The following is a 27,841-nucleotide window of genomic DNA, read 5'->3' as shown; positions in this document are numbered from 1 at the left end:
ATTACATTAATGGCCAGGGCCAGGAATACAACAGATAACACATGTGACTAAGGATCAAGAGATTGTAGTTTCGACTCCGAATTGGCTTGAGTGCAATTGGGGGAGCATAGTGGCTCAGCGGTTAGCACGGCTGCCTCACAGAGCCACAGACCTGGGTTTGATTCCACCCTGTGTGGAGTTTGGACATTCTCGTGTCAACATGGATTTGTTCTGGGTGCTCTGGTTTACTTCCACAATCCACAGATACACAGGCCATGTTAAATTGTCCATAGTGTTCAAAAATGTGTGGGTGAGGTGGATTCGCCATGGCAAATACAGCGTTACAGGGATAGGACACTGTGGGGAAGGGGGTCTAGGGGATGGTGGTGTGGGTCTAGGTGGGATGCTCTTCAGAAGGTCAGTGTGGACTTGATGGGCTGAGTGGCCTGCTGCTACACTGTAGGGATTGTATGAATGCATGAGCAATTGTGGACATTATAACACTAATAGCTAAGAGGTCGGGGACAGTATTTCGGTAATAGCTGAGAGATTATGAAAAATATTATACTGTAATTTGAGAGATTAGGGAGAATATCTCACTTTAATAAATGATTTGATTTATTATTGTTACATGTAACAAGTTACAGTGAAGAGTATTGTTTTGCATACCAGAGAAATACTCAGAGATTATGCCAAATAGTACATTAATTTGTGAGAGATTAGGGAGTGTAATAGGTGAGAGGTTAGGGTGAGTATCTCACTAATAGATGAGAGATTATGATGAATATTGCACTGTAGTAGGCATAAGATTAAGGAGGTTCGGGATTAGTGGTGCTGGAAGAGCACCTTATCTCTCCGCGCTTCAGGCTCACTGCCTTTATTCCTGATGAAGGGCTTTTGCCCGAAACGTCGATTTCGCTGCTCCTTGGATGCTGCCTGAACTGCTGTGCTCTTCCAGCACCACTAATCCAGAATCTGGTTTCCAGCATCTGCAGACATTGTTTTTACCTATAAGATTAGGGAGAAGTAGTTGAAAAGGGAACGTTTGCTGGCTCGCTGAGAGTGATGGAAGCCACAGCCAAGCTCCCAACAAGTCTTCGTTGATGTTGATTAAATAAAATATAACATTCCAAGTCTGTCATAAGTATAATTTTTATCACTGTGAATGCTGCAAGACTGTGTACAAAAGCCAGCTGCCCAGTTACTCAAGTTAAGTGGGTTTCCTCTTTTTGCACAGAAACCCTGATGGATTCGACAACAGCAACAGCAGAGTTGGGTTGGACAGCACACCCTCCTTCTGGAGTGAGTATCCTCTTCATATTACAGTTTTGTTTATAAAGCAAGAACATAGTGATTGTGAAGAGCTGTATTTAGCATCAGGAGTAATAAAAACAAAAAATGCTGGAGAAACTCAACAGGTTTGGCAGCATTTTGGAGAGGTTTCCAAAGAGGAGTCCGATCAGACAACAAACATTAATTCTTGTTTCTTCCGCCATGGATACTACTTTATTTCAGACCTCCAGCATCCACTGTGCTTTGCTTTTATTTTAAAATTGTGGAACTGATTATAGGTTACAGCAAAGAGGGCTGTATAATAATTTGAAAATAATAATAATAAGTTAAAAAAAATCAGACCATGTTAGCAAGTGCTGATATGATATTCAGCTTCTTAAAATTTGGCGATGCACGATCTCCAGATGTTCACAAATGTTCTCATTCTGGATCTCCCCATGGCACTGGAGGGTGGAGGTAAGCAGTGCAGGTGGTAGCTAAGAGCTTCTGTAAAGTAATGAGTGAGAATAGGGGAAGGGTGGAGAGAATGTAAAGGGAGAGATAGTTGAGGGAATGGCAGGGATTGTTGACCATGATAAAATTGACCTGTCAGCTATAGCTCAGTTTTGCCAGCCCTTTCACCCTGTGCTTCACTTTCAGAAATTTTTGGAGAGCCATCAAAAATACATTATGTATCCTTACAGATACTGACAGCTGAAACCCTCTCATCGAGTTGGTGATGCTGTTTTCACACTGTTTTTGAAGCTTGCTTACGTTGTAATTGCAATTATGCCGGGACTAAAATGTTTACTTTGCATGGAACCTTTTGTCTGTAATTATTCACCTTGTAGGTTAATGGGAAAAGCTACATTTCTTACAGAATAGATATACTGCTGATGTTGTAAATCTGAAATAAAAACAGAAAATGGTGGAAATATTTGGCAGATCAGGCAATGCCTATGGAGAGAGAAACGATGTTTCAAGTGAATGACCATTCATTGGATGACCATCTCTTTCCATATAATTATCCCCGTTCCTTGTGATCATAAAATAAGTTTGCCTGTTCTTTCAGAGGTGTTTGGAACAGGCCATTTCCCATATTCAGTGCTTTGGGGGTCAGTGTCTTTAGTTCAGGATCAAAGTGTCACAAAGCGCAGTCAGGATGAAAACTGCCCAATCCTGTTAATTAGGATTTCTGGTTGCCACTGTCAGTGCTGATTAAAGTGTGTCTTCTTTATTTAGGATTAACACCTTAATGGCTGTCTATTATATTTTCATCTGTTGTAAGTCAATGTTCATTAAAATGACTGCCTAGAAATTCAAACGTCTCTACTCAGGTCACTCAAAGGTCTCATTTTATTACAACTTTTAAACAAGTGGGTTTTGATGAACATGTCCACACAACACCAAATTCCTGATTTCACACAACATTGACATTAGTACAGATGGATTATAATATCACAGACGAATGACTCATTTTGTGTGTTTATTGCTTTCTAAGAATATTTAAAGGGACTGCACATGAAAAGGAATTGCCCATGACTTGAAGGAAATGATTACAGGATACTTTGAAACTTATGTACTCTGGCTCACACTTTGATTTGAATTCTGGGTGTGGTGGGGTGTTGCACACTAGTCACTGCTTTAGAAATTAGCCTTGTGCTATTTAAAATTCTAGACCTCATCTTAATCCATCAACTAAAATGCTGCATGTTCAGTCCAATATTGAACAGTATTGTTTCTCTGGGACACATCAGGAATGTCAAAAATTACCTGTTGGGCTACTTCTGGCTCTGACTAGCCTCTCTGTACTCATCTGGTGAAAAAAAACAGCTGGATTACGAGGAGGTGGTCCTGGACCACATGAAAAAGTAACTGGACAATTTTAATTTGGACACAAGTTTAGTGTGCGAAGGTACACAGAATTAAATGTCGAGGGAACATGGAAACATAGAACATTACAACGTAGTATAGGCCCTTCAGCCCTCGATGTTGTGCCGACCTGTGAAACAAATCTGAAGCATATCTATCCTACACTATTCCATTTTCATCTATTTGTTTATCCAATTACCATTTTAATACCCTTAAAGTTGGCAGGTTTACTACTGTTGCAGGCAGTGTGTTCCACAGCCCTACTACTCTCTGAGTAAAGAAACTACCTCTGACATCTGTCCTATATCTATCGCCCCTCAATCTAAAGCTTTGTCTCTTCATGCTTGCCATCACCATCCAAGGAAAAAGGCTGTCACTTTCCACCCTACCTAACCCTTTGATAATCTTATATGATATTTTCAAGTTTGAAGCAGAATTCAAACTAAGGACCTTAATGACAAGGGCTGTCAGCAGTTATAACTTTCAAACATGCCTACATGATCTGCAAATCATCCCACTAGCTCCTATGAATGGTTGTTCTGATGCAGATGTAACTATGCTCAGTTTTCAATTAAGAATTTGGGAATGTTCATGAATCTCTTTAATAAAGAGTTGTTCTAATGGAAAAAGGAGACATTTTCAGACACAGCTGTGAAGTAGGTAGAATTTGAATCTCTGGCCCAGAGGTAGGAACATTACCATTATGTCACAAGAACCTTTAAAATGTGTCTGCTGCATTCAGTTGGGACCATACTTTTCTATTTGACTCAAAAATTCCATGTGCTAGGCATGCTATGACACACATCTGGGATAGCTGGCACTCAAATGTGGGATCTTCTGGCCCAGATTTAGGAACACTACACTGCACCATTAGCTGCCCCTTTTCACCAAGTGTATACTGCTGTTCTTTTGTTATATTTAATGACTCAGCAATATAAACCCAAGAAGCTGCAAATACCTAATAGTCAGTCAATGTCAGTGAAGCGAATGGCCATTACCAAAAACAGAAGTTGCTGGAAAAACTCAGTAGATCTGGCAGCACCTGTGAAGAGAAATCAGAATTAACGTTTTAGGTGTGGTGACCTTTCCTCAGAGCTCTCTTTGCTTCTGTGGAAAGTTCACAGGACCTGAAACATTAAGGTTGATTTCTCCTCACAGATACTGCCAGACCTGCTGAACTTTTCCAGCAACTTCTGTTTTTGTTTCTGACGAGCAGCACTGCCAGTTCTTTCAGGTTTTATAGAGAGAATGGCCATGTTGTGAATGCAGGTATGTCATCAGAATGGTTTTTATGAAAGTATGGTTTCTGAAATACTATCTTATCCCTTCTCCCCACAGCTCCACTCTGACCTATCAGCTGCTTCCAACATTTTCTAGTTTTGATTTGGATCATGTGAAATATTCTGTTTGCATTAAGCAACTTCCTCAGTAACAAAGCCTCCCAACCACTTCCTCTAATAATTCCAATATCACTTTAAAAATGTTCCACATTAAAAATCACTGGTATATTCTTTTGATTAATGCCTGAATGTTGAGCCTCAGGGAGAACCAAAATGTGGACAGCCAATCATGCTTCATGAATCAAATAAATAAATAACTGTCTGCTACAGACTCCTTAAAGTCTCCACTTAATTTTAAGTTCCTTACCAATTACTGTGCTTTGCCAAACTTTTACAGACAGATAACAGTAATCTGCTCTGACATGTGCAGTTCTGTGAAATGGAACTCAGATTAAAAAGCTCAGAGCAGCGGGGGATGTATGACTTGAGAAATGATTTCCCACAGCCCCCAACAGCCTTAATTAAATCAGAATGGATTTTGGAACTGCAAGCACTCACTGCATTTTCATTAACTAATCCATATCTGTGGTTAACATTAACCTATATTTAATGTTTGCTGCTGCTTAAATATTATTGAATTGTTGATAATACGATTGTATCTGCATGATAACTTACTGGTTACATTAGCTTTCATCATGTCCATCTTGTATAGTAGAGAACCTACTATATAAGTAATGTGTAACCTTGAATACACATGACACAGATTGGAGGCTAAGTTATCAGAACTAGCAATATCCTCAGGAGCTTAAATAGACAGGAACTGAGAAGAGGTCACCTGCTATCTTCCATCTAATTCTTAGGTTGTTCTGCCTGTACTCTGTCTCCCAACAAACACACAACATGAAGCAAGAGAAGTTCAAACACAAAATATTGTGGTGGAAAAAGCCACAGCCATCATAGCTAACATATTAAGGTTCCTGACATAAATTAACACCCAGATTCCAGATTCTTTAGCTATTAACACTGGAAACCAGTGTTGCACCTTATAAAGCTGAACATTCAGGATAATTACATGCCTGTGATTAATAATTAGCACTCATTACTCTAAACTGATTAACAAGGCAATCTAAAGTGAGATACGGATTTTTAAAAAAAACTCCGCAGGGTGAAAAAAAGAATCTCGCAATTTTGAGAAGACCTGTCTAGTTGATCTCCCATGATGTTGCATTTGGGTAATTGAAAGCAAACATAGTTTATTAAGAAGAGTTTAGACATGATATGTAGATACAATTCAGAATTATCAGTTTGGAGTCTTATATTCTGTTCTTGTTTTTATGTAATGTTTCATTTTAATGTTATTAAATAAAGTTAAATAGCAAACCAAGGGAAATAGAGATGTAGAAGTGATTGGTGTTAAGGAGATTTTATGCAGAGTAAGTTTACAGGGCAATGGGAGAAGTGGAACAAAATGAAGATCAAGCTATCTGTCAAAGAGCAGGCACAGACTTGGTGACTTTCTCTTGAATTATCAGTTGTTTGGACTGAATTTTTATGTCAATCCAGAGTGAGCTGTGCTCACAGACCGGTATTAGCTTCCAGTCTGGCAATGTTTTAATTTTAAAATTCTCATGCATGTTTTATTATCTCTGTCCTCCAATCTCTAGAACCATCTCCAATCCTACTATCCTCTGAGATCTTTTTGATGTGCAGTTTTGGCTATTTGTCATCTGCACTTCACTCAGCCCTCTGTGATCATGGCTTGAAACGCCAGGATGTAAGCTCTGAAATTCCCTCCATAAACCCCTTCATCATTCCACCACTCTGTTACATTTCAATCTATCCTGTCAACTCTGGAATTGCCTTTATACACTTCGCACATCACTAAGAAATCCAGCAGGAATCTCCCATCATTGGAGATTCCCAGCATGAACTTTCTTTTACTGGGGATCCCAGCAGAAAATTCCCATCACTGGGAAGCCCAGCCAGAATCTCTCATCATTGCAAATCCCAACAGGAGTTGCCTATCATTAGGAAATCCAGTAGGAAATTCCCATCTTTGGGAATCCAAGCAGGACTGAATCCATCACTACAATCCCAACAGTAATTTCCCATCACTTAGAAACCCATCAGGAAACTGCCATCACTTGGAATTCCAGCAGAAATCTCCCATCACTAAACACACCAGCAGGAAGCTCCTATTACTGTCAATTCCATCACTGTGCATTCCAGAAGGAATGTCCCATTACTGGAAAGCAAAGCAGGAAAGTCCCATCACTTGTAATTACAAATGTAAATTTTCATCACTAGGAATCCCAACAGGAAAGTTCCATCACTGGGAATTGCAGCAGGAACCTCCCTTAACTGGGAATATCAGTAAGAAATTCCCATCAAAGGAATCCAAGCAGGAAATTTCTATCACTGGGAATCCCAGCAGAAATTTCCCACCACTGGGAATCACAGAGGGAGTCTTCCATCATTCAGAATCCCAGCAGGAAAGCTAATGACAGAGTTATATTTACACATTCTCAGACATATTTGAGAATCTCCAAATCCAAACAACTGAAGTGTTTGGGAACTCTTCCCTGGGTCTTCCCTCAATCATTTCTGATCCATTTCCAGGTGAAGAAGACAGCTCCATGCGAGGACTGCCCTCTGACCCTGAGGCATTTTGTAGTGGAACCTATTAGTGAACCAGATGGGTTTTTCCTAACAATTGACAATGGATTCACAGTCATCATTGGGCTCTTAATTCTAGACTTTTCTTGAATTCAAATTTCACCATCTGCCACAGTGGGATTCAAACCTGAGTCCCCAGAATATTACATGGGTCTCTGAAGTAACAGTCCAGTGATAATACCATTAAATCATTGCCTCTGCTTGTCCTGAGAATGTTCACTCGTCTGATACCAGGTATGGAGGGACTGTCTTATGGCAGGTTGATTAGGTTGAGCCTGTACTCATTGGCATATAGAAGAAAAAGAGATGACTTCATTGAAACATATAAGAGTCTTATCAAGGTAGTTGTGGAAAGGCTGTGTTCCTGTGTAAGACAGTCCAGGACCAGTGGGGCATCATGTCAGAGTAAAAGTCATGATAGACAGGGGAGCGTGGAATCACTTTCACATTTTAGGATAAGTCAAATGAAGTGAAATGACAATTAATTTAGACTCCTTATCAGGGAAGAAAAAAAGGATGAAAAAAGAAAATATTGCAGTAAACCTCACTTTTATTTTACAGACAGATAAGAAGGGATAAGATTAAGGAACCTTGGATGACGAGAACAGAGGAGCTTCTCGTCAAAAGGAAGAAAGCATCGTACATAAGGTGGAGGAAGCAAGGATCTAGCACAGCTTTAGACAATTACAGGCTTGCTAGAAAGGAGCTCAGAAATGGACTGAGGAGAGCCAGGAGGGGACACAAAAAAAGGCTTGACAAGAAGGATTAGGGAGAACCCAAAGGCATTTTACTCATACGTGAGGAATAAGAGAAATCAGGGAGAAGGTAGGGCTGATCAGGGATAGCAAAGGGAACTTGTGTGTGGAGTCTGAGCAGATAGGGGAAGCCCTAAATGAGTTTTTTGCTTTGGTTTTCACCAAGGAAAAGGACCTTGTTGTAAATGAAAACTTTGAGGAGCTGGGATACAGTCTTGACCAGATCAAGATTGATGAAGTTGATATGCTGGAAATTTTGGAAAACATTAAGATTGATAAGTTCCCAGAGCCAGACCAGATTTATCCTAGTCTGCTCCAGGAAGTGAGAAGGGAAGTTTCTAAGCCGCTAGCGAGGATATTTGCCTCCTCACTCTCCACGGGCTTCATACGGGAGGATTGGAAGGAGGTGAATGTTGTTCCTCTTTTCAAGAAGGGAAATAGGGAAATCCTTGGCAATTGCAGACCAGTCAGTCTTACGTTTGTGGTCAGCAAAGTTTTGGAAAGAATTCTGAGGGATAGGTTTTATGACTATTTGACAAAGCATAGTGTGATTAAAGGCAGTCAGCATGGCTTTGTGAGGGGCAGGTTATGCCCCACAAATCTTATTGAGTTCTTTGAGGAGGTGACAAGACAGGTCAATGAAGATCGAGCAGTGGATGTGGTGTATATGGACTTCAGCAATGCATTTGATAAGGTTCCCCATGGTAGACTCATTCATAAAGTCAGGAAGTATGGGATACCGGGAGATTTGGCTATCTGGATTCAGAATTGGTTTGCTGACAGAAGGCAGAAAGTGGTTGTAGATGGAAAGTATTCTGCCTGACTTGGATGAGGAGGTTGAGTTGTGGGTTAGTAAATTTGCAGATGACACAAAAGTTGCAGGTGCAGTTGAGAGCATCAAGGGCTCCTGCAGGCTGCAGCACGTCATAGACAGGATGCAGAGCTGGGCTGAGAAATGGCAGATGGAGTTCAACCTGGATAAATGCGAAGTGATGCGTTTTGGAAGGTTGAACACAAATGCTGAATACAGGATTAAAGACAGGATTCTAGGCAGTGTGGAGGAACAGAGGGATCTGGGTGTGCAAGTACATAGATCCCTCAAAGTTGCCACCCAAGTGGATAGGGTTGTTAAGAAAGCAAATGGTGCTTTGGCTTTCATTAACATGAGGATTGAGTTAAAGAGCCATGAGGTTTTGCTACAGCTCTACAAGTCCCTGGTGAGACCACACTTGGAATATTGTATCCAGTTCTGGTCACCCTACTATAGTAAAGATACAGAGGCTTTGGAGAGGATGCAAAGAAGGTTTACCAGGATGCTGCCTAGACTGGAGGGCTTGCCTTATGAAGAAAGGTTGAATAAGATTGGATTTTTCTCTCTGGAGAGAAGGAGGAAGAGAGGAGGCCTGATCGAGGTGTACAAAATAATGAGTGGAATAGATAGAGTCAATAGCCAGAGAGTTTTCTCCAGGGCAGGATTGACTGGTACGAGGGGTCATAGTTTTAAGATATTGGGAGGAAGGTATAGAGGACATGTCAGAGGTAGGTTCTTTATGCAGAGAGTTGTTAATGCATGGAATGCATTGCCAGCTGAGGTGGTGGAAGTGAAATCATTGGGGACATTTAAGCAACTACTGGACATGCACATGGATAGCAGTGAGTTGAGGGGTGCGTAGGTTAAGTTATTACATTTGACATTAGGATTAAACCTTGGCACAACATCGTGGCTCAAAGGGCCTGTTCTGTGCTGTACTTTTCTATGTTCTATGTTCTCATATTAACTGTGACTTAGGAGTGACAAATAAATTTCACAGTGCTTTGTGCATTCACCTTGCACACTGACTTTGCACACTTGTCAAGCGGTTGGTACTTTCCCGCTAGCTAGTAACATTGTATTTAAATTTAAATTTCTGATTCATAATTCAAAAGTGTTATTAATTTGAATAAATAAACATATTAATACAGTTGATCTGCAGTTATATCTGTAAATTATCATAATTTTTGAGAAACTCTGTTGACTAATACAACTGTGTTCTTGTTTCACTGTTTGCCGGTACAACTAAATTGTTTACACTACTTGTTTTGGTTTTGTTGTTAATGAAATTTTTGCATTTATTGGGCATGGGTTTTTCTGTCTGGGCCAGCATTTATTGTCCATCCCAAATTATCCTGGAGAAGGTGCAGAGAGGTGCCTCATGAACCACTATGGTCCTTGGAGAAGAGGGACACCCATGGAGTCATAGGGACATAGAGATTTACAGCACAGAAACAGATCCTTCAGCCCAACTCTTCCATGCCAACCAGATTTCCTAAATTAATGTAGTCCCATTTGCTAACACTTGGCCCATATCCCTGCAAACCCTTCGTATTCATATTCCCATCCAGATGCCCAATCCTCTGTTGTTAGGCATGGAGATTTGAATTTTGACCTGAAGGAATGGTGATATACTCCAAGTCATAATGGTGAGTGACTTGAATGGGAACTTACAGGTGATCGTGTTCCCATGTGTTTGTTGCCATTGTTTTTCTAGGTGGAAGAGACCGTGGGTTTGGAAGGTCCTGCCAAAGGAGTTACTGCAGAATGGTACAGTGTGTGTTTGTGGCGAAGGGAGCAAATCTTGAAGGTTGGGTGGATGAGTTAGTAATCAAATAATTGTACCAGTCTCCAGCACTTCTCTGGCAGCTCATTCCATGCATGCACCATCCTCTGTGTGAATAAGTTGCCCCTTAGGCCCCTTTCTTATCCTTCCCCTCTCACCCTAAACCCTCTAGTTCTGGACTCACCCACCCCAGGGAAAATGCCTTGTCTATTTATGCTTTATCCTGGATGGTGTCAAGCTTCTTGAATTCAAGCTGGGTTGTTCAGCTGCACTTGGCTGATGAAGTGGGCAATTTTCCATCACATCCCGACTTGTGCCCGGATGGTCGTTATGTATTGAGGAGATATGAGGTGAGATGTCCACTCGTAGCTTCTGACCTGCTCTTTTAACCACAGTACTTACATGGCTCGTCCAGTTCAGTTTCTGATCAATGGTAATCCTCAGATTGTTGGATTGTGGGCGACGTAGTGAAGGGGACACATTTGAATATCACGGGATGAGTGTTAGATTCTCTCGTTCAAAATTGCCATTGCCTCTGTTACGGCACTTGAACAGTTAACCGGTCTCGCTTCCCTTTCCCTATATTCAGAACACAGATAACTAAAATATTCACTCACTATCAAAATTGCCCCAAAGTTTCCTTAGCAGACTTTACAAATGGCAGATATCTGACGCCAGGTTTATACAATAGCATTAATTAACAATTCATTATTAACACTATAACTTTAATACAGCAAAGATATACAGACACAGTTAATGGACAAATCAGAATAAAAATAGAAGAGATGTAACCTGACCAGTTGGCTTAAGAAGTTTCCAGATGCAGAAGTATCAGAGATACATGAGATTGCATCTTGCTTTATTTCTGAAGACCCCAGTCAATGGACCCCAGTAGGCTCCAAACACCAATGGGCAAACTGTCCAATTCAACCTCAGCGAGATACCAGCGAGTGGGATAGACTCTGCAAGGGGGCAACAGATTTTATAGTGGAGATCAAAAACAATGACTCTGGCCTTCTCAGTGTTAAGTTGGAGAAAATTTCTTGCCACCATTACAGCTATCAGACAAACTGATAATAATAGTAGGTGAGGTAGAGTTTGATGCCATCAGTGTGAATGTGAATCCTGAGGCTGTCATTGTCTTAACTCTGTGATGTATGCTGTACAGTCAAAGCTGTGGACATACAGGCTAACCCAGTCTATAACTGATTTCCCTAATCCATGTATTAATCAATTCAGGTACTTAATTAAGTGAACAAAGCTTGGCCACTTTAATTGTGGATTGACTTCTCACATTGCAAATAACCTTTCAAAACCGGAATAATCTAACAAATTAGTTTGACAGTGAAATGAAGAGTGAACAGCTGGCTGGGATAATCTGTCACAATGCTAGAGCATGTTGAGTTAAATGTGGTCAGACCAAAAGATGCTTAAACATTGTCAGCACAGTTCTGAAAAGCAAAATCTGTCTCTCTTATTGCTAGCTGGAAATATCATATGACTTGCAAGGTGAAGTTTGATTGACTTCCTAATTGAAATGTTTTGAGCTCAATGAATCAGTGATCAAACTCTGTCACCATCTGCATTGGCTTTCAATTTGTTCAACCCAGTAAAAATGGGGTATTAATGACTGCATGACGTTAATTATGGCCCATTTCTCCCATTTCTAGCATTACATTACTGAATTGTTGATCCCCTTGCTCCACCACAAACCATTATGGCTTCCTATCCCAGTTACCAAACAAATCAGGCTCACATGCGGGATCCATGATCTTCTGACAGACGACACTGAGATTCAGTGACCTTCTAATGTGCAGTTGAGGGAACCTGGAACTCTCTGACAGGCAAAACTGGGATTCTACGATAATCTGGCAGGCAAGAGTAGCGGCCCAGAACTCTTGCACGGGCAGCATTGGGTATCTAGGACCCGCTGACAGGCAGCAATGGGAGTCCACAACCCTCTGCCAAGCAGCATTCGGTGTCTGAAATCCTTTGAGAAATAGCACTGGGAGTCCACCACCCTCTGCCAAGCAGCACTGACCCATGGGCCGACCGCTCTTGATGGTCCTGTTTCTGTCCCAAACTTATTTTTTTATTGGGTAAAAACAATGACTGCAGATGCTGGAAACCAGATTCTGGAGCAGTGGTGCTGGAAGAGCACAGCAGTTCAGGCAGCATCCAACGAGCAGCGAAATCGACGTTTCGGGCAAAAGCCTGATGAAGGGCTTTTGCCCGAAACGTCGATTTCGCTGCTTGTCGGATGCTGCCTGAACTGCTGTGCTCTTCCAGCACCACTGATCCAGAACTTTTTTTATTGATCTGTCTGCAAAGCATTTTGCCAGTTTTTTTCATACCCTTTTATAACATAATTTCATAATTCCTCTTTTTCTTTTTTCTTTTTGACTTATCTCCTAATCTCTTTGGATTTTGTCTCTGTTCTATTGTCTTTGTATTTAATATTTGCCAGTTCCCTGATCCTTAATTGTTCCTTTGTGTCTTTGTTCATTTGTGGAGTTATTAATGTTTAATTTGGTTTGTTTAATTCCTTTTACTGGATTATATTATTGAGTTCTCTGTCCTGCACTCTTTTAAATACCTTGTGTATCCCTTAAGTATTTTGTAACTTTCAATGAGATGACCTTTTATTCTTTGAAATGAGAGTATTGGAACAAGTCTGGTGTACCTTTGTTGCACTTCCTCTATGGCAATACTATATTCACTGAGATAAGGAGACAAAATAGCACACAGTGCTTCTGGTGCAGTCCAACCAAGCTCCCATACAACTGAAGCAAAACTTCACTATACCTGGTCTCAAACCTTCTCTTAATAAAGGCTTGCTGCACCGTGCTTTGAGTGACTTATTGATGAGGACCCTTTGGTCCTTTTGGACATTCAGACTTTCCAACTGCTTCCAGTTTAAAACTACTTTGCACAGTTGTTTCTCTGACCAAAGTGAATTACCTCCCATTTTACACAGTATATTTATTTACCGCATTCTTGCCCATACACTAAGTTTGTCCAAATCCTCCTGAAGCCATTTTACAACATCCTCACAACACACATTCCCACTTACCTTTGCATCATTCAAAAATTTGGAAATATTACCTTTGGTCTCCAAGTTGTAAATATATATTCTGAACAGTCGTAGTGCAAGTGCTGATCCTTGCAGTATTATATTAGCCAATGTGAGAATGACCCATTCAAAGTCATAGAGTCATAGAGGTCAACAGGATGGAAACAGGCCCTTTGATCCAATTTGTCCATGCCACCCAGTTTTCACTATTTAAACTAGACCCATTTGCCGATATATAGTCCATATCCCACCATACCGATCCCATCCACATACCTGACTAAATGTTTCTTGGAAGACAAAATTGTGATCACTTCCACCACTACCTCTGACAACTGGTTCAAGACACTCGCCACCATTTTGTATGAAACAAAATTGCCCCACTCAACCCTTCTATATCTCACCCCTCTCACCCTAAACCTATGCCCTCTAATTTTAGACTTCTGTATCATTTGGAAAAACTGTCATCTATCTACCTTATCTATGCCCCTCATGATTTTATAGACCTCTATAAGGTCACCCTTAAACTCCTACACTCTAGGGAAAAAAATCCCAGCCTATTCAACCTCTCATTATAGTTCAAAACTTCCGGTCCAGATATCAACCTGGTAAGTCTTTCAGCACTCTTTCTGGTTTACTAAAAGCAGGTCAGTGGTAGAGTGATCAGAAATGCACACAGTACTCCAAATGTGACCTCAGCAATGTCTTGTAACACTGTAACAAGATATCGCAACTCCTACACTCAGTCCTTTGACTGATGAAAGCAAGTGTACTGAAAGCCTTCTTCACGACCTTGTCTACCTGTGACTCCGTTTTCAAGGAGCGACGAACTTGCATCCCTAGATCTCTTTGTTCTTTAACAGTCCACAGAACCCCATCATTGACCGTTTAAGTCTTGCCCTGGTTTGCTTTACCAAAATGCAACACCTTGCATTTATCTAAATTAAACTCTGTACTGATTCACTGTTTTCTGCCTGTTAGCCAATCATTAATCCATGCCAGTACATTACCTCTGATCCAATGTGCTTTATTTTTACTAACCAGCCTTCTTTATCAAAAGCTTTCTAAAAATCTAAATATACTACATCCATGGTATCGCCTTTCTTAATCATGTTAATAACATCTTCAACAAATTCAAGCAACACATTATGGATTCTGGGTAATCCAAGATGGAGGACGGGAAAAATTTCTGGCTGTAACAGCTGCTCCTTTATTGAGGTATTTTAGGTATTAGAGGTGATTTCCTCAAATTCCAGGAGCACAATTACTATTTTATATACTGTTGCATTGTTTTGGAACTTTGGAAAAAAGTCAAAACAACAGCAGTTTTAAAAGGGAGAAGAACAGACAAAGGAAGCACATGGTGAGGTCAGTGCAGGAGTGAGAGATAAAGAAACTGACACAGTGGTGAACCTGCAGAGATAGTGCCTTTGCTGTTGGAATTCATGTGTTGCTGGACATTGGAGTGCATCTGGGAAAATTAACAAACAATGAAATTCACAACTGATCTTGGAGGAAAGGTTTGGATGAAGTTCACAGCACAGAAGCAGATAAGTGTATTGTTTTTAAGTGTGACCTACAGAAAGTCTGCAGTAGTGAGTAGAGTGGGTTCTTTCTTGATGATATGTTTCTTGAGATATGTCTCTTGATTAAACTTAAAATATAAGCCATAACTATTAACTTAACTTGGGGCAGTATTTTGTAGAGGAATAAGACGGCGTTATTTTCTGAGTCTGTAGATTGTGAAGGAGCAAAAATGGCCTCTAGTAGAGTGATATGTGCTTCTTGTCAGATGTGGGAGTTTAAACAGAGTTTAAGGGTTACTGCAGATTATATCTGCAATAAATACAGTTGGTTGCGAATCTTATCAGATCAAATGGATCAGTTGGAGAGACAGTTAGAAGCGATGAGGAATTTGCAACAGCAACAGTGTGTGATGGATAGCAGTTATAGGAAGGGGGGGTGGGGAAGTTTCAGATACAGTTACATAGATGGGATAACTCCAGGAATGGTAAGAAATGTAGGCAGCTAGCGTAGGAGCCTTTTGTGGCTATACCCATTTCAAACACCTATGCTGTTTTGGAAAATGTAGGGGTGATGGATTCTCAGGGGAACGTAGCATGCACAGCCAAGTCTCTGGTATTGAGACTGGCTGTAATGCAATGAGGGGTACTTTAGGTCCCAAGAGATTAATAGAGTTAGGGGACTCTACAGTCCGAGGTACAGACAGACGTTTCTGTGGTCAGCAGTGAAAAATCAGAATGGTGTGTTGCTTTCCTGGTGCCAGGATCAAAGATGTCTCAGACAGGGTGCAGAATGTTCTCAAGGGGGAGAGAGGCCAGCAAGAGGTCATTGTCCATATTGGAACCAATGACATAGAAAGGGAAAAGGTTGAATTTCTGAAGGGAGTTAGGCAGGAATTTAAAAAGGAGGTTCTCGAGAGTAGTAATATCTAGATTACTCCCAGTGTTATGAGCAAGTGAGGGCAGGAATAGAAGGATAGAGTAGATGAATGCATGGCTGAGGAGCTGGTGTAAGGGAGAAGGATTCACATTTTTGGATCATTGGAATCTCTTTTGGTGTAGAAGTGACCTGCACAAGAAGGACGGATTGCACCTAATTTGAAAGGGGACTAATATACTGGCAGGGAAATTTGCTAGAACTGCTTGTGAGGATTTAAACTAGTAAGGTGGGGGGGGGGGGGTGCGGTTTGCGGACCTAGGGAGATAGTGAGGGAAGAGATAAATCTGAGACTGGTACAGTTGAGAACAGACATGAGTCAAATAATCAGGGCAGGCAGGGACAAGGTAGGACTAATAAATTAAACTGCATTTATTTCAATGCAAGGGGCCTTAACAGGGAAGGCATATGAACTCAGGGCATGGTTAGGAACATGGGACTGGGATATCATAACAATTACAGAGACATGGCTCAGGGATGGACAGGACTGGCAGCTTAATGTTCCAGGATACAAATGTTACCGGAAGGATAGAAGGGGAGGCAAGAGAGGAGGGGAGTGGCGCTTTTGATAAGTGATAGCATTACAGCTGTACTGAGGGAGGATATTCCTGGAAATACATCCAGGGAAGTTATTTGGGTGGAACTGAGAAATAAGAAAGGGATGATCACCTCATTGGGATTGTATTATAGTCCCCCTAATAGTCAGAGGGAAATTGAGAAACAAACTTGTAAGGAGATCTCAGCTATCTGTAAGAATAATAGGGTGGTTATGTTCAGGGATTTTACCTTTCCAAACAAAGACTGGGACTGCCATAATGTTAAGGGTTTAGATGGAAAGAAATTTGTTAAGTGTGTACAAGCTGAAAATGTGTTGCTGGAAAAGCGCAGCAGGTCAGGCAGCAACCGAGGAACAGAAAATTCGACGTTTCGGGCATAAGCCCTTCATCAGGAATTGTGTACAAGAAAATTTTCTGATTCAGTATGTGGATGTACCTACTAGAGAAGGTGCAAAATTTGACTCACATTGGGAAATAAGGCAGGGCAGGTGACTGAGGTATCAGTGGGGGAGCACTTTGGGGCCAGCGACCATAATTCTATTAGATTCAAAATAGTGATGGAAAAGGATGGACCAGATCTAAAGGTTGAAGTTCTAAATTGGAGAAAGGTCAATTTTGACGGCATTAGGCAAGAAATTTCAAAAGCTGACTGGCGGCGGATGTTCGCAGGTAAAGGGATGGCTGGAAAATGGGAAACCTTCAGGAATGAGATAACGAGAATCCAGAGAAAGTATATTCCTGTCAGGGTGAAATGAAAGGCTGGTAGATATAGGGAATTCTGGATGACTAAAGAAACTGAGGGTTTGGTTAAGAAAAAGAAGGAAGCATGTGTAAGGTATAGACAGGATAGATCAAGTGAATCCTTAGAAGAGTATAAAGGCAGTAGGAGTATACTTAAGAGGGAAATCAGGAGGGCAAAAAGGGGATGTAAAATATCTTTAGCAAATAGAATTAAGGAGAATCCAAAGGGCTTTTACAAATGTTGGCAGCACGGTGGCACAGTGGTTAGCAAAGACCCGTGTTCAATTCCTGCCTCAGGCAAATGTCTGTGTGGAGTTTGCACATTCTCCCTGCTCTGGTTTCCTCTCACAATCCACAAATGTGCAGGTTAGGTGAAGGGGTAAATGTAGAGGTCTGGGTGGGTTGCTCTTCAGTGGGTCAGTGTGGACTTATTGGGCCGAATGGCCTGTTTCCACACTGTAAGTAATCTAATCAAATACATTAAGGACTAAAGGGTAACTATGGAGAGAATAGGGCCCCTCAAAGATCAGCAAGGCGGTCTTTGTGTGGAGCTGCAGAAAATGGGGGAGATACTAAGCTAGTATTTTACAGCAGTATTTAATGTGGAAAAGGATATGGAAGATATAGAAAGTAGGGAAATAGATGGTGACACCTTGCAAAATGTCCATATTACAGGGGAGGAAGTGTATGGTGTCTTCAAATGCATAAAGGTGGATAAATCCCCAGGACCTGATCAGCTGTACCCGAGAACTCTGTGGGAAGCTGGAGAAGTGATTGCTGGGCCTCTTGCTGAGATATTTGTATAATCGATAGTCACAGGTGAGGTGTCGGAAGACTGGAGGTTGGCTAACATGTTGCCATTCTTTAAGAAGGGTAGTAAGGACAAGCTAGGGAACTATAGACTGGTGAGCCTGACATTGTTGGTGGGCACATTGTTGGAGGGAATCCTGAGGGTCAGGATATACATGATATTTGGAAAGGCAAGGACTGATTAGGGATAGTCAGCATGGCTTAGTGCGTGGGAAATCATGTCTCACAAACCTTTTTGAGTTTTTTAAAGAAGTAACAAAGAGGATGAATGAGGGCAGAGCAGTAGATGTGATCTATATGGACTTCAGTAAGATGTTCGACAAGGTTCCTCATGGGAGACTGGTGAGCAAGGTTAGATCTCAAGGAATGCAGGGAGAACTCGCCATTTGGATACAGAGCTGGCTCAAATGTTGAAGACAGAGAGTGGTGGTGGAGGGCTGTTTTTCAGACTGGAGGCCTGTGATCAGTGGAGTGCCACAAGGATTGTTACTGGGTCCTCTACTTTTTGTCATTTATATAAGTGAGCATAAGAGGTATAGTTAGTAGGTTTGCAGATGACACCAAAATTTGAGGTGTAGTGGACAGCGAATAAGGTTACCTTAGATTACAATAGGATCTTGATCAGATGGGCCAATGGGCTGAGAAGTGGCAAATGGAGTTTAATTCAAATAAATGCAAGGTGCTGCATTTTGGGAAAGCAAATCTTAATAGGACTTATACACTTAATGGTAAGGTCCTAGAAAACAAAGAGACCTTGGAGTGCAAATTCATAGCTCCTTGAAAGTAGAGTTACAGGTAGATAGGATAGTGAAGAAGGTGTTTGGTATTAGATTAGATTAGATTACTTAGATTAGATTACTTACAGTGTGGAAACAGACCCTTCGGCCCAACAAGTTCACACCGACCTGCCGAAGCGTATACCACCCAGACCCATACTCCTCCATTTACCCTTTCACCTAACACTACGGGCAATTTAGCATGGCCAATTCACCTAACCTGCACATTTTTGGATTGTGGGAGGAAACCGGAGCACCCGGAGGAAACCCACACAGACACGGGGAGAATGTGCAAATACAACACAGAGAGTCGCCTGAGGCGGGAATTGAACCCGGGTCTCTGGCACTGTGTTGCTTTCTTTTAATGGTCGGAATATTGAGTACAGGAGCTGGGATGTCATGTTGCGGCTGTACAGGACGTTGGTTAGGCCACTGTTAAAATATTGCATGCAATTCTGAAAGATGTTGTGAAAATTGAAAGGGTTCAGAAAAGATTTACAAGGATGTTGCCAGGGTTGGAAGATTTGAGCTCTAGGGAGACAGGCTGGGGCTGTTTTCCCTGGAGTGTCGGAGGCTGAGGGCTGACCTTATTGAGGTTTCCAAAATTATGAGGGGCATTGACAGGATAAATAGACAAAGTCTTTTTCCTGGGAAGGGGAGTCCAGAACTAGAGGGCATAGGTTTAGGGTGAGAGGGGAAAGATATAAAAGGGACCTGAGGGGCAACATTTTCACGCAGAGGTTGGTACGTGTATGGAATGAGCTGCCAGAGGAAATGGTGGTACAATTGTAACATTTAAAAGGCATTTGGATGGGTATATGATTAAGAAGGGTTTGGAGAGATATGGGCTGGGTGCTGGCAGGTGGGATGAGATTGGGTTGGGATATCTGGTTGGCGTGGACAGGTTGGACTGAAGGGTCTGTTTCCATGCTGTACATCTCTATGATTCTATGACTCTGAGTTAATCAAACATGATTTGCCATTCGCAAATCCATGCTGTCTTTGACCAATCAAATAATTATGAACTAAGTGTCCACTTATTCAATCCTTTATAATAGTTTCTAGTTTTTTGGCATTACTGATGTAAAGCTCACTAATCTGCAATGCCCTGGTTTCTCTCTTGCTCCCTTCTTAAATAGTAGTGTGACATTTGCTGCCTTCGAATCCACAGGTATTGTTTCAGAATCTATAGTACTTTAGAAATAATCATCAAATCATCAACTATCTCTACAGCTACTTGCTTCAACATTCTGGGATGTATAATGTGAGGTCCTGCATAGTGGTCACCTCTCAGCCATTCTTGTACTTAATACTCATTTAGATCAGATTCCCTACACTGTGGAAACAAGCCCTTCAGCCCACACCAACCCTCCAAAGAGTAACCCACCCAGACCCATTTCACTCTAACCAATGTACCTAACACTATGGGCAATTTAGCATGGCCAATGCACATTTTTTGGAACGTGGGAGGAAACAGGAGCACACCCACGCAGACACAGGAAGAACGTACAAACTCCACACAGACAGTCACCCTAGGTGAGAATTGAACCTGGGACCCTGGTGCTGTGATGCAGCAGTGCTAACCACTGAACCACCGTGCTTGTCTGTTCTTAGGGTGTGTAGAAAGATTTCTCTATAAACATATGTAGGGTGTGAGATCCAGTAGAAATACTAATTTCCTACAAGTCCTCCATTCCACGTAGGGAGTCAACTATTATGAGGGGGCATAGCCTTAAATTAAGGGGAGGTAGGTATAAGACAGATGTTAGGGGTAGATTCTTTACTCGGCGAGTTGTGAGTTCATGGAATGCCCTGCCAGTAGCAGTGGTGGACTCTCCCTCTTTATGGACATTTAAACGGGCATTGGATAGGCATATGGAGGATAGTGGGCTAGTGTAGGTTAGGTGGGCTTGGGTCGGCGCAACATCGAGGGCCAAAGGGCCTGTATTGTGCTGTATTTTTCTATGTTCTACGTTCTATGTTCTTTATGGCCACTTGAATCTTTAATTCTGGGATCTTGGTCAATGAAAACAAAGTAATCATTTAGCTTCTCCATTTCTCTCCTCCCCATCGTAAATTATCCTAATCGTCTATAATGAACCACTTTCGTTTTATTTACGTATTTCCATTTTATATACTTAAAGAAGCATTTACAATCCAGTTTTTAGTTTTTTTTGCTTGATTGCCTTTATATTGTAAAATCCTTTTCTTTGATTTCTCAGTTTCTTGGTCCTCACTTCTTATTCTTTAAAGCACCCTATCCTCAGAATTTTTGCTATTTCTGGCAACTTCCCAGGCCTTCTATTGAACATATAACAGAGAACATTACAGCACAGTGTAGGCCCTTGGGCCCTCGATGTTGTGCTGACATATGGAACCAATCTGAAGCCCATCTCTCTTACACTATTCCATTCTCATCCATATGCCTATCCAATGACCATTTAAATGCCCTTAAAGTTGGCGAGTCTATTACTGTTGCAGGCAGTGCGTTCCACAGCCCTACTACTCTGAGTAAAGAAACTACCTCTGACATCTGTCCTATATCTGTCACCCCTTAATTTAAAGTTATGTCCCCTCGTGCTAGCTATCGACATCTAAGGAAAAAGGTTCTCACTGTCCAACCTATCTAACTTTCTGATTATTTTATACGTCTCATTGCTGCAGCATGACCTCAAGGTTCCGAAACGCAATCCCTTTACCAATGAAAGCTAACAACTCTATCAAACTGGGTAGCAACTTTCAAGGATCTATGTACCTGGACACCGAGATCTCTCTGCTCATCTACACTATCAGAAATCTTACCATAAGCCCAGTACTCTGCATTTTTGTTACTCCTTTCAAAGTGAATCACCTCATACTTTTCTACATTAAACTCAATTTGCCATCTCTCAGCCCAGCTCTGCAGCTTATCTATGTCCCTCTGTAACCTACAACATCCTTTATCATTATTCACAACTCTACCGGCCTTAGTGTCATCTGCAAATTTACTAACCTATCCTTCTGTGCCCTCATCCAGGTCATTTATAAAAATGACAAACAGCAGTGCACCCAAAACAGTTCCTTGCAGTACACCATTAGTAACTGAACTCCAGGATGAATATTTCCCATCAACCATCACCCTCTGTTTTTTTTTCAGCTAGCCAACTTCTGATCCAAACTGTTAATCACCCTCAATCCCATGCCTCCGTATTTTGTGCAATAACCTACTGTGGGAATTCTTATCAAATGCCTAACATATACACCACATCAACCGCTTTACCATCGTCTACCTGTTTGGTCACCTTCTCAAAGAACTCAATAAGGTTTTATGAGGAACGACCTACCCTTCACAAAACTGAATTCTCTATCCCTAATCAACTTATTCCTTTCTTGATGATTAAAGATCCTATCTCTTATAACCCATTCCAACAGTTTACTCACAACCGAAGTAAGGCTCACTGGTCTATAATTTCTGGGGTTATCTTTACATCCCTCCTTAAACATTTGCTATCCTCCAGTCTTCTGGCACGATTCCTGTAGATGACGACATAATGATCAAAGCCAAAGGCTCTGCAAACTCCTCCCTGGCTTCCCAGAGAATCCTAGGATAAATCCCATCCGGCCAGGGGACTTATCTATTTTCATGCTTTCCAGAATTGCTGACACCTACTCTGTGTGAACCTCAATCCCATTTAGTCTCATAATCTGTATCTCAGTATTCTCCTTGACCACAGTATCTTTTTCTAGTGTGAATACTAACGAAAAGTATTCATTTAGCGCTTGTCCTATCTCTGACACCACACACAACCTCTCATTAAAAATCCTTGATTGGCCCTAATCTTTCTCTAGCCAACAACTTATTATGTCCCCTCCTGGCTCTTCTTAGCTCTCTGTTTAGGTCTTTCCTGGATAACTTGTAACTCTTAAGTGCCATAACTGAGCCTTTGCATCTCATCCTAATATAAGCCTTCGTCTTTCTCTTGACAAGAGATTCACTTCGTGAGTAAACCACGGCTCTAGCACTCGAGCACTTCCTCCCTGACTGACAGTACATACTTATCAAGTAGCGGGTCCTTGAATAAGCTCCACATTTCAATTCTCTTTTAATCTTAAACTTAAAACAGAAAATTGTGGTTGCTGGAAATCTAAAAACAAAAATCTAAATCGGAAACAGAAATAGCTGCAGGTCAAGCAGTATTGTGGAAAGAAAGCATGCTTCAGCTCCAGTGAAGAGCTGCTTCAGAATTAAGTGCATACTTTGGCTCTGTCTTCACAAAAGAGTGCACAGGTGACATCCCAAAAATGTTCGGGAGCATGGTCTAGTAAGAGGGAGAAACTGAAGGAAATTGGTATTAGTTGGGAAATAATCGGGAAATTGAAGGAAAGGGCCACCAAATTACCAGAACCCAATAATCTACATCTCAGAGTACATAAAGAAGTGACTGGAGAAATACTACATGCATTGGCAGTCATCTTTCATGACAATAGACTAATGAACAGCTCCTGTAGATTGGAGAATAAATGACAAAAAGGGGGGAATGTAATGGAAAATTAACATTTATTGTGAAATCTATAAAAGCATGGTTGAAACAAAGAAGTAAGGGCCTGACTTTGCAAAGCATTGCAGAGAGAAAAAAATTTAAGTTAAAACCGACAGTAGGGAATTACAAAGACAATAAACTATCATAGCAACACTCAAGGAATGAGAAAAACAACTCCATATGTGGAAAGGAAATCGAATGTTCCAGGCTCCTGGCCTTGAGATGTTGTTAAGGAGAAGAGAAGTATAGTATAAAGGGCATGTGTGAAAGCCGTCAGGCGCCCCTTACATGAGACGTCTTGCCAATGTATCGGGTCAACTCTGCAGCGTCCAAAAATAAACTTTTTCTTTGCTCTTGCTAGCATTTGAGTCAAGTCGATTTAATTTTCATGGCACTAATGTGATGCTACCATTTAAGAAAGGAGGTAGAGAGAAAACATGGAATTATAGGTTGCTTTAGCCTGACATCAGTATTGAGGAAAATGCTAGAGTTAGAGTTTATTATAAAATATTGAATAGCAGAACACTTGGAAAAGGACGGCAGGATCACACAGAGTCAGCACAGATCACACAGAATTGACAAAAAGGAAATCATGTTTGACAAACCTACTGAAATACTTTGAGGATGTAACTCTGAGAGGGGGCGCCAAGTGCATGTGGTTCTTTTGGACTTTCAGAAGGCTTTCAATTCAATTATTAGCCCGAAGGTCTGAATGACCTACTTCTATTCTAGTTTCAATGTTTCTATCAGTCTGCTAAATGAGACATACTTTGAACAGATCCAGGAACTCAAAACTGGGCATCCATAAGATATTGTAGCAGCAGAATTGTACTCCAGCATAATCTGCAACCTCATGGCCTGGGCCATATCTCCCACTCTACCTTTCCCAAAAATCAGTTCTGGTTCAATGAAGAATTCAGGCAGCACAAGCAAACCTGAAAATGAGATGCCAGATAAAACAGGACCATGGGTATGCCATTCAGCATAAGCAACAAGTAATAGACAGAGCTAACCAATTCTACAACCAACAGAATAGATCTAAGCTCTGCAGTCCTGCCACAACTTCTTGAGCACAGGTTGGGTCAGATAATAACAATAATTGGTCCAGCTAGCAATGCCCACATCACACAAGTGAATTTTTAAAAAAAAATCTGTTTTTTAAGTGTGGCTCGAGCTTGCCCTAAGATGTTGGTGCCCGTCGTCCAACTTGGAGCAAGCTACAGGCTAACTTCACCAGATAGCTGCTCTGATCTCTGTGACCAGTTTTCTCGATGTACAACTTGTTTGGTCCATTTGATAAGATGGAAGGCTGAATATTGAGGAGGCCAGTGGACTGTTAACAAGTAGTAATTCCCCTTAATTGGCAGCACACCATTTCCTTGTGGGTAATTCACCTCAATGCTCAACAAAATCATAAAGGAAGTTATGACAGCACCTAATTTCAGTATTAGCTCATTGATGTATGAGTATGACTTTCATTTTCGGATAATTTGTAGAATGATATACAAAGATCACAAGTTCAATTTTCAGATGAATCTTCATTAACTGTCAGTAGGGCTGCTGTGCTGCAGTGATAGTATCCCTATCTCTGGACCAGTAGTGCTAGGTTCAAGTCCCACCTTGAAGTGCAGTGTAATAACGTCTCTGGACAGGTAGATTAGGAAATATCTAAAGGTTGCGGTGAGATGTCAAGATGGGCCTCGCTGGACTTCACGGAAATGTTACCACACATCTCACCATACCTCATGTCATTAATTCATTCCCAATAAGGTTCTGGACACTGTAATCAAGAGAATCCCTCCCTCCCCTCACCCCCCCCCCCCCCCCCCCCCCCCCCAACCCCCACCCCAAATATTTGCATGTTCACTTGAGGTATGTTTGTAAAGAGTTCTTGAGCAATAGAAGTTAGAAGCCATTAAACTTGAAAAGTAACAACTTGAGAAGAGGACAAAGTTTTCAGAGTAGTGTTAGACCATATATCCCCTCAAAACTCTGCAGTCAGTAAAATGATGGCTGCTTCAATCTTGGCCTCAAATCCATTTTTCAGCCTGACTGGTATCCTGGTATCCATCTCAGTTCAATTACCTAACCCCACTAGTCTCTGCAGCAATTCCTCTTCATTTCTGCATTAAATTTACCATTGCAATATAACAATCAAAGATACCTATTGCTCCATCCACTGTCCATATTTTGGAAAATCAGATCATAACTCCTTCTCCTTACTTACAAACAGAAATTGAATTCAGTACAGAAACTAATGCAGTGTTGGTCTGAGGCAATGGGAAGGATTCTACAGGACTGCTTCAAGCCAGTTGATTGCTCCATATTCAAGGATTCAGCAGCCAACCTAAACAAGTATGCCACTGCCATTACAGATTTCATTAGTAAGCGTGTAGAAGACTGCATGCTGAAGAAGTTGGTGGGAATATTTTCAGACATCTTTAGCTTCTCCTTGCAACATGTGAAGTCTCCACCTGCTTCAAGAAGAACACTATCATTCTATTGGCAAAGAAAAGTCATGCAGCGTGCCTCAATGATTACCATCCAGTGGCTCTGGCCTCCATAATTATGAAGTGTTTCAAGAGGTTAGTCATGGCATGTATCAACTCTAACTTACCAAACTGCCTTGATCCATTGCAATTTTCCAACTGGCGCAACAGGTCCACAGCAGTTGCCATCTCACTGACTCTTCCCTGGAACATCTAGATAACAATCTGTATCACTTTCTTCAGGAAGTGGAGTGGAGGACATGCCCCTGTCTGCTTCAGTGCTGAGGTGGTCTGACATGGTATGGCAACTGCTCTTTCGAAGACCACAAGAAGCTTCATAGAGTCATGAAGACAGCCCAGTCCATCACACAAACCATTCATTGACTCCATCTATACTTCCTGCTGTATTGTGAAAGCAACCAACATAGTTAAAGACCCCTCCCCAACTGGTTATCCTCTGATGTCAAGCGGAAGATGTAAAAGTTGGAATACTCATAAGAACAGATTCAGTTTCTTTCCAGCTGTTATCAGATTTTTGAATGGACCTCTCAAAGTTAATTCTGATCTCTCTTTCTCTGTTAATGTATTACTGTATTCTTCATTCTGTTCTGCTACATTGATGTACTTTGCATGGTATGATCTACCTGTGCAGCACACAAAACAACACTTTTCACTCTAACTCAGTGCATAAAACAGTACAGCACCGTACAGGCCCTTTGGCTTTTAATGTTGTGCCAATCTTTCATCCCAGTCTACCACCAGACTAACCTACGTAGCCTTCATTATACCATCTTCCATATGCCTATCCAAGAGTCACTTAAATGTCTCGAATGTACCTGACTCTACAACCACTGCTGGCAATGCATTCCACACACCCACCACTCTCTGACTAAATAACCTACCTCTGACATCTCCTCTAAACCTTCCTCCAATCACCTTAAAATCATGCCCCTTTGTGACAGCCATTTCTGCCCTGGGAAAAGTCTCTGGCTATCCACTCTATCCATGCCTCTCATCATCTAGTACACCTTGATCAAGTCACTTCTCATTTTTCTTCACTCCAATGAGAAAAATCCTAACTCCCTTAACCTTTCTTCATAAGACATTCCCTCCAGTCCAGGCACCATCCTGGTAAATCTCCTCTATACCATCTCTAAATCTTCTACATCATTCCCATAATGAGGCAACCAGAACTGAACACAATACTCCAGTTGGGTCTAACCAGCGCTCTACAGAGCTGCAGCGTATCCTCGCAGCTCTTACATTCAGTCCCCCTGCTAATGAAAGCCAACACACCATATGCCTTCTTAACAACCCGATGAACTTGGGAGGCAACTTTGAGGGTTCTATGAACATGACCCCAAAATCCCTCTGTTCTTCCACACTGACAAGAATCCTGCTCTGTATTCTGTATTCAACTTCGACATTCCAAAATGAATCATTTCACTCTTTTCCAGGTTGAACTCTATCTGCCACTTATCAGCCCAGTTCTGCATCCTGTCAACGTCCCAGTACAACCTACAACAGCCCTCCACACTATCCACAACTCCACCAACCTTTGTGTCTTTGGCAAACTTACTAACCCACCCTTCCACTTTCTCATCCAAATAATTTTGAAAAATCGTAAAGAGCAGAGGTCCCAGAAGCGATCCCTATGGAACACCACATGTAACAACAAATCAATCAGTCACTGAGGGTGGCACAGTAGCTCAAGTGGTTAGTACTGCTGTCTCACTGTCCCAGGGGCCTGGGTTTGATTCCAGCCTCGGGCAGCTGTCTTTGTGGAGATTGCACATTCTCCCTGTGTCTGTGTGGGTTTACTCTGGGTATTCCGGTTTCCTCCCATAGTTCAAAGATGTGCAGATTAGATGAATTGAGGTAAAAAATGAGGTCTGCAGATGCTGGAGATCACAGCTGAAAATGTGTTGCTGGTCAAAGCACAGCAGGCCAGGCAGCATCTCAGGAATAGGGAATTCGACGTTTCGAG

General features: G+C 41.5%; 1 protein-coding gene across 1 annotated transcript in view; it reads left to right on the top strand.

Annotated features, from left to right (window-relative positions):
* The first annotated feature begins 1,224 nt into the window (after window positions 1-1,224).
* Window positions 1,225-27,841, top strand: part of LOC132833749 (ephrin type-B receptor 2) — a 336,527-nt gene continuing 309,910 nt past the window's right edge. Inside the window, exons 1-2 of the mRNA XM_060852277.1 lie at window positions 1,225-1,281; window positions 8,297-8,311. Of these exons, the coding sequence (XP_060708260.1) occupies window positions 1,225-1,281; window positions 8,297-8,311 (72 nt within the window). The remainder of the gene's footprint in view (window positions 1,282-8,296; window positions 8,312-27,841) is intronic.

This window comes from Hemiscyllium ocellatum, chromosome 37 (assembly GCF_020745735.1).
Source record: "Hemiscyllium ocellatum isolate sHemOce1 chromosome 37, sHemOce1.pat.X.cur, whole genome shotgun sequence".
NCBI lineage: Eukaryota > Metazoa > Chordata > Chondrichthyes > Orectolobiformes > Hemiscylliidae > Hemiscyllium > Hemiscyllium ocellatum.
This window is presented reverse-complemented; position numbering and strand designations above follow the sequence as displayed.